The sequence below is a fragment of the Hyaena hyaena genome, unplaced genomic scaffold (assembly GCF_003009895.1).
Source record: "Hyaena hyaena isolate Hyena2069 unplaced genomic scaffold, ASM300989v1 scaffold_917, whole genome shotgun sequence".
Classification (NCBI taxonomy): Eukaryota; Metazoa; Chordata; class Mammalia; order Carnivora; family Hyaenidae; genus Hyaena; species Hyaena hyaena.
The window spans coordinates 17,508-32,734 of NW_024081537.1; the positions used below are offsets into that span (position 1 = coordinate 17,508).

The 15,227-nt window shown below is 39.5% G+C and overlaps 1 protein-coding gene across 9 annotated transcripts in view; it reads right to left on the minus strand.

Moving 5' to 3' along the window:
- Positions 1 to 7,858: 7,858 nt before the first annotated feature.
- The window catches only part of ZNF185 (zinc finger protein 185 with LIM domain), a 77,465-nt gene continuing 70,096 nt past the window's right edge, over positions 7,859 to 15,227 (minus strand). For 8 of the 9 annotated variants that reach the window (XM_039220694.1, XM_039220698.1, XM_039220693.1 and 5 more), the window contains 3 exons: positions 14,147 to 14,249; positions 13,160 to 13,258; positions 9,880 to 12,207 (listed from right to left, as the gene is read on the minus strand). In XM_039220694.1, coding sequence (XP_039076625.1) covers positions 13,160 to 13,258; positions 14,147 to 14,249 — 202 coding nt within the window. In that variant the 3' untranslated portion in view covers positions 9,880 to 12,207. Of the gene's footprint in view, positions 7,986 to 9,879; positions 12,208 to 13,159; positions 13,259 to 14,146; positions 14,250 to 15,227 lie in introns of those variants that run through there. The other variant, XM_039220692.1, reaches the window with a different exon arrangement.

The window sequence follows — 15,227 nt, forward strand, 5'->3', positions numbered from 1 at the left end:
AGGAAACTAACAATAGAACTCCCCTATGACCCAGCAATAGCACTGCTAGGAATTTACCCAAGGGATACAGAAATGCTGAGGCATAGGAGCACATGTACCCCAATGTTCATAGCAGCACTCTCCACAATAGCTAAAACATGGAAAGAGCCTAAGTGTCCATCAACGGACGAATGGATCAAGAAGATGTGGTTTATCTATACGATGGAATACTACATGGCAATGAGAAACAATGAAATCTGGCCATGTGTAGCAACATGGATGGACCTTGAGGGTGTTATGCTGAGCGAAATAAGTCAGGCAGAGAAGGACAAATATCATATGTTTGCACGTATAGGAGGATTAGGAGGAACTTAACAGAGGACCAAGGGGGAGGAGAAGGGGGGAAATGGTGGGGGAAAGGGAGAGAGGCAAACCATGAGAGACTCTTGAATGCTGACAAAAACTGAGAACTGATGGATGTAGGGGGTGAGGGGGGATGGGCATAGAGGAGGGCATGCGTGGGGATGAGCACTGGGTGTTATGTGGAAACTAATTTGACAATAAACTATTTGTTAAAAATAAATAAATGAATGAAATTTTATTGTAAAGTAAAAAAAAATAGCTAGCTTATTGTTATCTGTGATAACACTGGTTTCAAACTCATGCTAAGAACACAAAGGATTTTTTTCATTATTTATATTATGACAGTTAGATATTGCCATTGTAGAATAGTAGGCCATGTATGGGATTTTATTAATGAGATTTGGATAAAATAATAAGAGTGATTTGTCCTGCCAGTTTTCTATACAGCAGGTGTTCTGTGTTATGGAAGGAAACCTGGGATCCAAGCCCCAATTCTGACACCTGCCAGCTATATGGCCTTACAAGAGTCATTAAACTTTAATAAGCTTAATTTTCTTCTACTGCTTCAAAAATCAGCTTTAAACATCTACCTAAAAAGGAATTTTAGAATCAGAAATCATGTTTGTAAAGCACTTAGCACAGTGCCTGACAAATGATAGCTGTTAAATAAATGGTAAGAATTATTTTTATATTGCATATTTTGGGTATTTCTATTACTAAGGATAGGATCTTATGAATATATCTTATATATCTTTGTTTTCTATCTTCTTTTTCTTAGATGGTATGATCCCAGGCTAATGTTATTTTCATCACGTTGATTTCTTAAAACATGATTTCCCATACAAGCCTTTACTTAGTTGGATTAGACAGAAAACACTAATCAGAGACCTTGATATAATTGAGCTCTTCCATCATTCCCCATGCCTCCTAAAATTATTTTTGGAATTATTAAAAAAAATTGTTGATCTTTTCAAAGAAACAGCTTTTAGTTTTGCTCATTTTATTTGTTGTTTTTCTATTTTCTATTTAATTTTTCCCTTTAATTTTTGTTATTTCCTTATTTCTGGTATATTTGGGTTTAGTTTGCTCTTCCTTTTATAGTTTCTTAAGGTGTAAGTTTAGGTTATTATTTGAAATCCTTTTCTTTTCAATATGTGTGTTTACAGCTATAATTTCCCTCTGATCACTGTTTTGCTGCATCACATAAATTTCAATATGTTGTATTTACCTTCATTTTTATTTACTGTGTAGTATTTTGTAATTTCTCTGTGATTTCTTCTTTGAGTTGTGATGTAGGAATGTTTTGTTTAATTTCCACATATTTGTGAATTTTCCACTTGCACTTTTGGTATCAATTTCTAATTTCATTCCATTGTGGTTGAAGAGTATACTTGGTATGATTATATAATGTTTTTCAAGTATAATTAACATACAGTGTTATATTAGCTTCAGATATACAATATAATGATCCAACATTTCTATACATTACTCAGAGCTCATCATGATAAATATGATAAATATACTCTTAATATCCTTCACCTATTTCATCCAACACCTTCCCCACCTCCCCTCTAGTAACAATCAGTTTTTTTTCTATATTTAAGAGTCTGTTTCTTGGTTTCTCACTTTCTCTTTTTTTTCCCCTTTGTTTCTTAAACGCCACATATGAGTGAAATCATATGGTATTTGTCTGTCTCTGACTGACTTATTTCACATAGCATTATACTCTCTAGATCCATACATATTGTTGCAAATGGAAAGATTTCATTCTTTTTATGACTAATATTTCATTGTGTGGGTGTGTATGATATCTTTATCCATTCATCTACGGATGGACACTTGGGTTGCTTTCATATCATGGCTATTGTAAATAATGCTGCAGAAAACATAGGGGTACATATATCTTTTCAAATTTGTGTTTTCATTTAATTTGGAGAAATACCCAATAGTGGAATTACTGGATGATATGCTAATTCTCTTTTCTCTTTTCTTTCTTTCTTTCTTTTCTTTCTTTCTTTCTTTCTTTCTTTCTTTCTTTCTTTCTTTCTTTCTTTCTCTCTCTCTCTCTCTCTCTCTTTCTCTCTCTCTCTCTCTCCATCCCTCCCTCCCTCCCTTCCTTTGTTTCTTTTTCCTTCTTTGGAATCTATATACTATTTTCCACAATGGCTGCACCACTTTGCACCAACAGTACATGAGGGTTCCTTTTTATTCACATCATCACCAACACTTATTATTTCTTGTGTTTGTAACTTTAGCCATTCTGACAGGTGTGACATAGTATCTCACTGTTGTTTTGATTTGTATTTCCCTGATGATTAGTGATGCTGAACACATTTGCATGTGTCTGTTGCCCATCTGTATGTCTTTTTTTGAGAAATGTCTATTCATGTCTTCTGCCTATTTTATATTTTTTTAATGTTTTATTTATTTCTGAGAGAGAGAGAGAGAGAGAGAGAGAGAGAGAGAGCGTGAACAGGGAAGGGTCAGAGAGAGAGAGGGAGATACAGAATCCAAAACAGGCTCCAGGCTCTGAACTCACTGTCAGCACAGAGCCTGACGCGGGGCTCCAGTCCACGAACAGCGAGATCATGACCTGAGCTGAAGTCGGCCGTTTAACCGACTGAGCCACCCAGCCGCCCGTCTTCTGCCTATTTTAAACAGAAATATTTTGAGGGAGTGTTGAATTCTATAAGTTCTTTATATATTTTGGATATTAATCGCTTATCAGATAATAACATGCAAATATCTTCTCTCATTCATTAGGTTGCCCTTTTGTTTTGTTGATGATTTCCTTCACTGTGCAAAAGCTTTTTGTTTTGGTATAGTCTCAATAATTTAATTTTGCTTTTGTTTGCCTTGCCTTAGGAGAATATCTAGAAAAAATGTTGCTAGGGCTGATGTCAAAGAAATGACTGCCTATGTTTTCTTATAGGATTTTTATGGTTTCAGGTCTCACATTTAGGTCTTTATTCCATTTTGAGTTTATTATTGTCTATGGTGTAAGAAAATGGTTCAGTTTCATTATTTTCATGTAGCTATCCAGTTTTTCCAACACCGTTTGTTGAAGAGACTATCTTTTTTCTCCACTGTATATCTTTGCCTTCTTTGTCATAGATTAGTTGACCACAAAAGTGTGGGTTTATTTCTGGACTCTCTGTTCTGTTCCATTGATCTATGTGTCTATTTTTAGTGCCAATACCATACTGCTTTGATTACTATGGCTTCGTAGTATATCTTGAGTGCTGGGATTATAATACCTTGAGTTTTGTTCTTCTTTTAAAGATTGCTTTCGTTATTCAGGGTCTTTTCTGGTTCTATACAAATGTTAGTATTATTTGTTGAAGTTCTGTGGAAAATACTATTGGCATTTTCATGGGGGTTTCATTGCATGTATAGATTGTTTGGGGGTAGTGTAGACATTTTAACAATATTTGTTCTCCCAATCCGTTGGCATGAAATGTCTTTCAATTTCTTTGTGTTGTCTTCAATTTCTTTGATCAGTGTTTTATAGTTTTCAGAGTACAGGTCTTTCACCTCTTTGATTAGGTTTATTCCTAGGTATCTTATTATTTTGAGTGCAATTGTAAATGGCATTGTTTTCTTATTTTCTCTTTCTGCTACTTCATCATCAGTGTATAGAGATGAAACAGATTTCTGTATATTAATTTTTTACCTGTGACTTTAATGACTTTATTTTTTCAGCTCTAGCAGTTTTTTGGTGACGTCTTTAAAGTTTTCTGTATATAGTATCATGTCATCTGTAAATAGTGAAATTTTACTTCTTCCTTACGAATTTGGATTCTTTTTGGTTTTTTTCTTATCTGATTGCTGTGTCTGGAACTTCCCGTGACTTATTCAGTAAAAGTGGCAAGAGTGGACATCCTAGTCCTATTCCCGATCTTGGAGGAAAATTTCTCAGTTTTTCGCGCTCAGTTAGTTGTGGGTTTTTTTTTTTAAATATGGCCATTATTATGTTTAGGTATGTTCCCTCTAAACCTACTTTGTTGAGAGATTTTTTTAATCATGAATGGATGTTGTACTTTGTCAAATGCTTTTTCTGCATCTTGAAATGGTTGTATGATTTTTATCCTTTCTCTTACTAATGTAATGTATCATGTTGATTGGTTTGCATATATAGAACCACCTTGCATTATTGGAATAAATCTCATTTGATTGTCGTAAGTGACTTTTTAAATGTATTATTGGATTTGGTTTGCTAATATTTTGTTAAGAATTTTTGCCTCTATGTCCATCAGAGATATTGGTCTGTAGTTTTCTTTTTTTGTAGTGTTTTTATCTGGTTTGGGTATCAGGGTAGTGCTGGCCTTGTAGAATGAATTTGAAATCTTTTCTTCCTCTTCTATTTTTTGGAATAGTTTGAGAAGAAAAGGTATGAAGTTTTCTTGAAATGTTTGGTATAATTCACCTGTGACTCCATCTGGTCCTGGACCTTTGCTTGTTGGGAGTTTTTTGATTACTTATTCGATTTAACTGCTAGTAATTAGTCTGTCAAAGTTTTCTATTTCTTCTTGATTCAGCTTTGGAAGGTTGTATGTTTCTAACAATTTATATATTTTTTCCAGGGTTGTCCAATTTGTTGGTATATACCTTTTCATAATATTCTCTTATAATCCTTTTTATTTCTGCAGTGTTGGTTGTTTTGTTTCCTCCTTCATTTCAGATTTTATTTATTTGAATCATCTCTCCTGTCAAAAAAAGATTAGTTTAGCTAAAGACTTATCAATTTTGTTCATCTTTCCAAATAACCAGCTCCTGGCATCATTGATCTGTTCTAGTTTTTTTTTTTTTTTAGTCTCTATTTCATTTATATATGCTCTGATCTTTATGATTTCCTTCCTTCTACTAGCTTTTGGTTTTATTTGTTCTTCTTTTTCTAGCTCCTTTAGGTGTAAGGTTAGTGGTTTATTTGAGATTTTTCTTGCTTCTTGAGGTAAGCCTGTATTGTGGTAATCTTCCATCTTAGAATAGCTTTTGGTGTATCCCAAAGATTTTGGACTGTTGCATTTTTATTTTCATTTTTCACCATTATTTTTTTCTTTTATAGTTTATTGTCAAATTGGTTACCATATAACACCCAGTGCCCATCCCCACAAGTGCCCTCCTCCATGCCCGTCACCCACCTTCCCCTCTCCCCCTCCCCCATCAGCCCTCAGTTTGTTATCAGTGTTCAAGAGTCTCTCGTGGTTTGCCTCCCTCCCTCTCCCCAACTATTTTCCCCCCTTTCCCTCCCCCATGGCCCTCTGTTAAATTTCTCCTGTTTCACTTATGAGTGAAAACATATGGTATCTGTCCTCCTCTGCCTGACTTATTTCACTTAGCATAACACCCTCTAGTTCCATACACGTTACTACACATGGCCAGATTTCATTCTTTCTCACTGCCATGTGGTATTCCATTGTATATATAAGCCACATCTTCTTGATCAATTCATCAGTTGATGGACATTTAGGCTCTTTCCATGACCTGGCTATTGTTGAGAGTGCTGCTATGAACATTGGGGTACAGGTGCCCTATGCATCAGTACTTCTGCATTCCTTGGGTAAATCCCTAGCCATGCTATTGGTGGGTCATAGGGGAGTTCTGGTGTTAATTTTTTGAGGAACCTCCACACTGTTATCCAGACGGGCTGCACCAGTTTACATTCCCACCAATAGTTCACCATTATTTTTTAATGTTCTGTTTGATTTCTTAGTTGAACTATTTACTGTTTAGTAGAATGATATTTAGCTTCCATTTATTTGTGTTCTTTTTAGAATTTTCCTTATGATATTAGTTTTTCTTTTGAAATATCTTTTTTAATAGTTTATTGTCAAGTTGGTTTCCATTTAACACCCAGTGCTCATCCCCACAAGTGCCCTCCTCCATGCCCATCACCCCCCTCCCCCCCACACCCATCAGTCCTCAGTTTGTTCTCAGTATTCAAGAGTCTCTCATGGTTTGCCTCCCTCCCTCTCCCCCACTATTCCACTTTGTAGGCTGTGGGGTTAGGTCAACTTGTTAAACATCCATTGTACACTGCATTGATCACAACTGTTATTATAAAACTAGTATTTAGCATTGGTTTTTGTTCTTCAACCTTAACTGGACATAAGTCTATGAAACCAAACTCCATGTTGTTTCTTTTCTTTGTTCCAGTAACTCAATAAATATATGTGTGTAAAATAAAAAAAGAAAGAAAGAAAAGCACACAGTAAAAAAAAAAATAAAAATAAAGCTGTTAAAAATATGAGTGTGCAAAAACATTCACAGAAAGTGCCCTGTAGTCATCTCTCACAGCCAGAGTAAACTTCAGAGAGATACACACATATTTCCAAGCAGAAAGTAGGTGCAGAAAGCACCCAGAGGAAGAAATTATGCTGATCACATTATGTAGAATGCAGCAGACAAAAGTAGTTCCTGAGCAGTGGGAAAGAGGGGGAACTGGGGTCACAGACAGCATTCATGGGAAGGGCCTCGTGTTCAGATGACATTCAGAGAGAAAGGAATTCTTCAGATGGAGTTAGATAACAGGCCTGGGACACAAATTACTCCCTGGGAGACAAGCACCGTGCAGAAAATGTTCAATAACAGTGTACAGTGAGGAGGGCCTGAAGCATTGGTCTTTCACAGAGCAGATGGTGTGGTAGAAAACATTCACAAGCAGAGGCCATTCATGTAAAAGAAGGCTGAGTGGAAATAGCGTTAACAGGGAGGCCCATCAGGAAAGCAGTGCCAGTCTTGCTCAAGCAGGAAGTGTTGAGAACAGGGAATCAGTGGTTTACAGAATCAATAGAAGGGTAGAGAAACAAAGATCAGGGAGGCTGCCACTAGAACATAAGGAAAAAAATCCCAATGATTCCAGCTGCCTAAAAGACTGTCATGGATGATCCTCGGGTTTTCCAGAAGCCACTGAGAAAACACATGTATCCTATTTTTGACAACCCATAGTGTCCAGTGTTGCTGCCAGAGAATAAGGGCTTCTTCTCTTCTGCCTTCCAAATCTGGTATAAGTACCTCTCAGAATACTCAAGTACCTGCAGAACTGAGCCCAGAAACATTCTGATGATGAATTCTAGGACGTATAGTTTCCAGGATTCTCCCTTATGCAGGGGAGAGAATGTACAAAGAGGCAGGCATGTTGCCTATTTGCTAACAGCCAATCCAGCATGGCTCACCTTTTTGACCACTCATCACTTATAATACTCTTCTGTCGATATTTTTCTCCCAAATGATCAGTAACAATACTATGCTTCTGCTTAGCATAATTGAAGCATCCTTCATAGGTGAATGTCCCTTCATCTTCTCCAAAAAGGGGTGTCAAAAATCCCATTAGACACTCTCATTCTCTGGGGGATGTCTGTTCTTTTCTAGTTCTGTCACAGTTACACTTTGATATGCTGTTATCCACAGACTATAAGATTAAGCACCACCCACACAATTTAAATGAAGATTAATAAACAAGAGAAGGAAAATTGGGCTAGTAGATTCAAATATACAGTAACAAAGCAAGACAAAATATGCATAGTTTCCATAGCTCTTATTTCTGAAGCTCATCATGAGGTCATGGTCAGTATTTATAACTTCCTTCTTCCACCAGTATTTCAAGTTCCCTTTGACCTCATTCAGGTGGCTGGGTTGTTTACCTGGTGGGAAGATACAAACCTTAATTCCTGGCCCATGAGCCCTTAGTGGTCCTGCCTGCATGAGTCACTATAGTTTTCTATTAATTTATATTATTGGACATGGGAATACTAAGAAACACTCTCAGAAGATCAATCTTCTAGGTTGTAAACATGGTCTTTCCTGCCTCCACTGTGTAACGGCAACCATTATTTCCCCTTGATAATCAGAAGCAATCAACCAGCCACTAACCCTCTTCTTTGTTGTTTCAGTGGCATGAGGGACCCCACATGGCCCGGTGGCAGTCTCAACTTTCAGTTTAATGGAACCAGTGTTGGTTCCCCTGGTGAAATCTTTCCTCCCTTGGGACTGTCACAGGGAGAAGATATTGTGCAAAGAAGCATCACAAGAGGAATGTGTTCTTTAGAGATCCAGAGGTGGAAGACATTCATAAGCAGAGTCCTAAGATGACACCACATGAGGGTTCATGGGTTGGGACCTCTCACAGGTATAGATCTATGGGGGAGGAGGGGGAGGAATAGAGGGTAAGTACTGGGATCAATCTGCTTGATGGAAACCTGGTATGCTAAGTGATTTTTTCAAAATAACACTACCATATTTTCCTTTTAGGTATTTTTGTCAAATACTGTTACCAACAGAGAGTTCTAGAAATATCTGGTTAGGAGCTGCTGCTGTAGTCTTTGTCTTCTGAAGTAATAAAACCTCTTCTTCCATTCCCAATTGTATTCATCTAGCCAAGATGGTGACTGAGGTTGGGGTGAGAAAGTAGCTCCAGGGACACTAGCTCAATAGCTACTGAACATTGGGTTCCAAGGTCCCTGCTCAGTAGTGAAAGGATTCCTCTGCCATGTCTTCTATCTTTGGACTGACTTTTTGATCACTTTTTTTTCTTTTTTCTTTTTTTTTTTTTTTTTTTTTGGTCCCTGGGCTAGATTAAGACATAGCAAGCAAATTGTATTTTGGGATATAAAACTCAGAAGTATGGATCACTTGATAGGCAGCACAACAGTTCAACAGGATTCTGTAGAACTGATCTTAATGAGAAAGATGAAAGTCTTGACTATTGGTACACTTTTGGAGGAACGGGTTCAGATGGTGCCTGGGCACCTTTGAGAAGGGTATTTGAGAGATACATATTTAGAATTATTGTCAAAGAAGAGTTTATGGGACCAGGGTTGTTTAGATGGGAGAAGAGTTGATGAGTGAGAACCCAATAAGCATCTTCATCTACTTTAGGAACTGGTATATAGGCAAGGGATGACAGATTACCAGTGGGTGACAGTTAAAAGGAAACAGATTCTAACTCAACTAAACAATGCATTTTCTGAAACTGGACCTGTCCACAGACAGAGTGGGCTTTTATGGGACTAAGTAGGTCACTGCAAGTGTACAACAAGGACTAGGTGGCCATCTGTATGCAATGGCAATAAGAGGAGGATGGACCCCCCAAAAAAATATTCTTTGTTAAGATTTAGCCAGTCTAGGGGCACCTGAGTGGCTCAGTCTGTTAAGCATCTGACTTTGGCTCAGGTCATGGTGTCACGGTTCACCAGTTAATCAGGCTTTGTGCTCTCACCACAGAGCCCATGTTGGATCCTCTGTCTCCCTCTCTCTCTGACCCTCCTCCACTTACGCACTTGGTCTCTCTCTCTCAAAATAAATAAGTAAACTTAAAAAAAAAACCTAAAAGATCTGATCAGTCTAAAAGTCTATACTTCCTATGCATGCACAATTTCTAGATTTTGCTATTTTGTTCTCTTTAGATTTGATACTTCTTGAAGTATTTATTTGATTTTGTAGAAAATAGCTTCAGGTAATACGAGAAAATAAATTACACAGCCAATACACCAAGTTATTACACTTAAAAAAAAAAGGAAACCTTAAACATTGACAATATTGACATATATAATATCTCAACATTTATTATATTGATTACATTAATCTGGGTTAAGCAAACGTGATTAAAAGCACTAGACAATTAAAAAGAAGCAAAAGTATAATGCAACCACCTCTCTTAGGTCTGCAGAATTCTGTGCCTTTTTAGACATGAAAGAGGCTGTTTTGAATAGAAATCAATATTGATCTTACAAGTTTTCTATTAATTTCTTGCATATTAACTCTAAAACTCTCCTAAAGGCAGAGTGTATCTTAAAGGTGGAGAAGTCAGCCTATCTTGGATCTCTCTATCCTGTACTCCATTAACTAGGCCTATACTGACTCAGGGTTGGTACCTCTCACACAAAGGAGCAGCCTTTCTTTCCCTTTTATTCATTCATTCAGCACCTATGTGTCAGTATCTATCATGTGCCAAACCCCACGCTGTGGACCATACTTGGGGAATACTGGCTCATATTTCGTGTTGGTACATGACCAATATTATACCAATTTTCCCCTTCAGAGCAAATCTGATGCACATCTATGTAAATAAATGGAATGTTCCTCTCTGATGAACTGGTGGGAAGACAAGTCCACCAGCCAATGTGCGTAGGAGTCAGAAACTGGAGAGAGATGGAGACGTTTTCTAATTAAATCAAGGAAAGATACCCTCAGTTTTCATCAGAAAAACTTTCAGGTTGTCCTTCCTTTCAAGGACCTTATGCAGTGATATTGGTCCCAAAGGCATATGAGCTTAACCTTAGTAGAGTATTAGCTGACTGCATGGATGGGCCTGCAATCGGTTAGACAGCCAACAGGTTTCTCTGTTTCAAGTACTTGGAACTCCAGTAGTTGTTGCTATCTTGGCTAGCTCAGATTGGGTAGCTTACTAGGGCCTTCCGTAGGTTGACAAGCTCTTCTTTGAGAAGGTCTGTGAGTCAAATCTCTACCCAGGAGAGAAATCTGAGTTTGGAAGAGTATCTCAGTTCAAAATTGTTTTCATAGAAAGGGGGGGGAGAGGGAAGGAGGGTAGTTTGATTTTTGTGGGAGACCTAGGATGCCCAGAGGAAGAACATGATTTCATACTTTCCTCTCTTTGTAAGAGTACGCCTCAGGGGAGGCCTACAGAGGGCACTGTTACTTGGTAAAATGAGGTAACCTCTGCACAGTCCTTGACACACAACACTAAATCAATGCTTGGTATTGTGGTTACTGTTACTGAAAACATGGTTTCTGAAGAGAGACAGAAATGGTTCCACACAATGCAGTGACCACCTTCTGAGCCTCAATATTACCATATGTAAATTGGGGACAAGAATAACCTCTGCATAGGATTAGTCTGGGATTAATGCCATAACTTTATGATAACGCCTAATATATAGTAAGGCCTTGAGAAATGTTAACTGTTTTTCTCCCTTTTTAATCCTGCTGGAGTCTATATACCCTAAGACCTACTTTTGAAGACTTCTGTGTAATATTGGAATTGAGGGCAAAGGTATTAATCAGCCATCAAGATTCAGACACAGATGTTCCTTTGGTCAGTGGTCTCTTAAGAATCACATCCCATGGAATGCAACCTTATCTGTGTAGACTTTCTAATGCATGCCCATTTGCTTGCAGGAAAAAAAATCCTCAATTAGAGGGAAAAGTGGGAAGAAGAAGATAGTTAAAATCTGCTATATAACTCAATAAAAGCAATTAACTACTTTTAAATGTGTATGGAAATTTAAATATATAAATGTATGAATATATGTATTCATACATTTATATATATGTACACACACACACACACGCACACACATATATGACAATTACAATAGACAAGCTAAATATTAGCCTATGCCAATCCCTAGCATTCAATGTGTGCAATTTACCCATCAGAGATTTACCCACCTGATGCCTCAGAAGCTTCAGGGGACCCTCTTGATTTAAAGCTCCAAAGGTACACTTAGAGCTGTGACCTAGATTGTGGGGTTGCTCTCTGTCCCAAAAGTCAGGATACACTGAAACTCATGCTCCTGCCTATTGTACCAGACCACCTAAACTCATCAGGAAGCCAAGGTATCTTAGGAAAGCCGAGATGGAATTCTTGTTCAATCTTTTTTCCTTGAGGCTGAAATAAGATCACTTATGTAAAGTGCTTTCTAAGCTATAAAAAGCTATACGCACAAGTTATTGTCATCATTTAGATACTGTACTGGATGTAACCAGTTCAATTTGAAAAGGACAAAAGTCTGAAGAAATCAAATAGGAAGGGAGAAAGTGAGGAAAGAGGAGCTAGCAACTTGGGGCAACTGAGGACAGCCAAACTTGTCCAGGAGTCATCAGCTTCTTCTTAGCCTGGAAGAGCTAAAAGAAAATAGTAATAGCTATAAGATTAGAAATTCACATCCAATCCAAAAACCAGTCAGAGGCTCTTGGGTTGGTTGATGTCTCCAGACATTAGGAAAAACAGTCCACATCAATGTGCCTTCTAGAGAGAAGACAGAATAGGCTTATATCTGGTGCAGAGCCTGGTTGCTACCCATTTCCATTGCCTTCAAGATAGATACTCCGCTCTGTGCTTCTAGCCGAGGAGGTGCTAAGGAGGAGGGGCTGTGAGGATCTGGAAAGGCAGTGTCCTCCTATAGGCCCCAGGTCCTAAACAGCTCAGAAACTGAGTCTGGGTCAATTCTGCTGGCTTTTAGCATGCAAACCTGTCTTCAGGCAGTGTTGAAAATGTGGTCCAGAGGCTACCTAAGAAGCCCTTCCTGGTTTGGCCAGCCCTAGGATGGCACCATTCCCTCCCAAATATGCCCATTTATCCTGGCCTTTACCTGCTGCTGGCCCTCCACTTGTATCTTGTTTTACTGAGAACGTTGCCTTTTGAATCCCGATATTATATTATATAAGCAATGGTGGAAGTGATCCAAGGGAATTTAGCAGAGAGCCTTGGATTTGAATTAGAAATGCTGGATTGAGATCCTGATTCTGCCATCCACTAGCTAGTTGTTTTCTCAGGCCGTTTTCCTTTTTAGGTCTTTATTTGCTTGTCCTCAAATGAGGCTAACAACACAGGCCTGGCCAGCATCCCAGGGCACCTAGAGAGCTCAGCTGAGATGCTGCATGAAAGGTGCTTCTTGAGAGGAAGATGCTATAACTCCTGCAATTTAGAACAGTCTGTGTGGAGGGTCTTTATCTGTGCCACCTAAAACCTCAAAGCTTCGAGTGTAAGAGAGATATCAGTGTCCTGGTTTGAGACTCAGGGAAATGAGGGCACACTTCTTCTCCCTAATAAGTTTCCTGGCTGCTTGGTACCCACCTAGAAGAGCTTCTCATAGCATTTTCCACAATGGATGGTGTCATGGTGAATGAAGATCTGATCCAGGAGCTCACCCATTGGCTTACTGCAAATCCCACACTGAAAGAGAAAGCCAACTAGAGGTCAACATTCAAGTGAAGCAACATAAATTAGTGGACTGTGGAGGGTGTACCTGAGTAGACACTGATTTGATGGCACATCTTGGACTTTGAAGCAGAGAACAAAAGTTGGTAGAAAACACAGACAAAACTCAAGGAAACAAATCCACACAAATTAGCAGGCATGATGATCACATAGTAGTTAGGAGCCCAAGTTTCAGAACTGTGCCTGGATTTGAGCTCTAAATCCACTCTTTATTAGCTGGGTGATCTTGGGCCAGTTACTGAGGCTCTCTGAGTATCTATTTCCTCATATATAAAATGGACACACTGGCAGGTTACCATGAGGATATGGTGAGGTAGCCCACAAAGGGCACTGATCCTGGAGGAGGGCTCCTCCTCCATTGCTGTTGTCGGAGGGTAGAGGGACTTTAATTGTGATATTTAAGGTCCAAAGGAAGGTGATATGAAAACCTAATGAAAAAGAAGGCTATTACGACAGTGTAGCCCTGTTATCCCCATGACCCTCACACCTGCCACTCTAGTGGACATCTGAAGGACAAGGGGAGTGGCCAGCCATCTGTAGCAGGCCTTCCTGCAGACAGTCTTGAATAAGAGGGGTCATGACTTCCCAGGTGTCTGGGTTTCCAACCATCTCCACAGCTGCCATGGGCTGATAAGGCATTCTGGCTTCCAGTTTGCAAAAGATGCTGAGCACCATGGAAATGACTGTTGGCATCCTCACCTCCCTCCACTCGTTCAGTTCCCACTTCTCCCAAGCCTCTGGAATGGAGCGCAATCACACAGAGATCATGCATTCTTTCCACTCTTTGATCCACGAGGCTCCCTAAGTCTGGACAATGTTAGCAGCACTGACCTTCTTCCTTACCTTAAAGCAATAATCATGGCAGCAGACGCCAAGATGCTCTAGGGTAATCTTTGGACAATCTCTGATCTCCTGGTTGCAGTAAGTGCAGATCCCTCCAGTTGTTCTGTGAGATGAAAACCAAGAACCTGGCAGTCAGGCTGGCATGCAAACTACTGATGTGATGCAGCTAGACCGTCTGGTTTGACACAAACAGCCATATGTGCCTGTATTCTCAGCCTGCCATCTTTTTCTGCAGTGTGAAATTGGTTGCATATCCCTGGGTTGGACTGGGCCTCAGATCACTATATACCCTCATGATCTTTCCAGAAATTGATTATGTATCTTCACCTTATTCACAATCATATGTGTGGACCCCTTGGTTTGATTCTTATTCCAGGCAGCTTGCTTCTCCCTGACCCCTTGCCTAGTATGCTGGGGGCACTACTCCCCTCTAGAACAAGAATACCCATGCCTTCTTCTACAGGGCATGTGACATTGTCTGCCTTACCTGGCCCCCTGTCTTGATGACACTTCCCTTCATGTCTGGGGACACTAAGCCCTACCTCTCAGACCCTACTGTCTTGGACCCACCCCGCTTCATGATACTCCAATGACCATCCCAAAGGCAGTCTAACTATAGAGTCGGCTGGGACCTCATGCTGGAGTTCTAGATACTGATTTCTAGGTTGAGTATCTCTCCAGTTTGAGGATCCCTGTTTTTGTTTCTGAGAGTCACCCCTGCTTTTCCTTCTCATAGAGAACCTGCTGAAAGTGCTTGCCTGCCCTGATCCTTCAGGCGTAAATTGTGAGCTTTCTTTCAGAGATTTGGACATGCTTCTGACAGGAGGTAGGGGTGCTGCTACCAACCTGGAGTCACATAGTCTCCTCCCTTCAAGGGCCCAGAATTACCATGAGCATCTCAAAGCCCTGTTTCCCACACGTATTTTACCATCACCAGTTTCATCTCACACTTAGTCAGATAACACAGTTATCTGTGACCTGACCTGGGAGTAGTCATGGACCTGGGGTTTAGTCCTGGCTTGTTCCCTTCACTGTGACCTGAGTGAACTGCATCTCTAAGACTCCTTTGTCTTCTACTTCA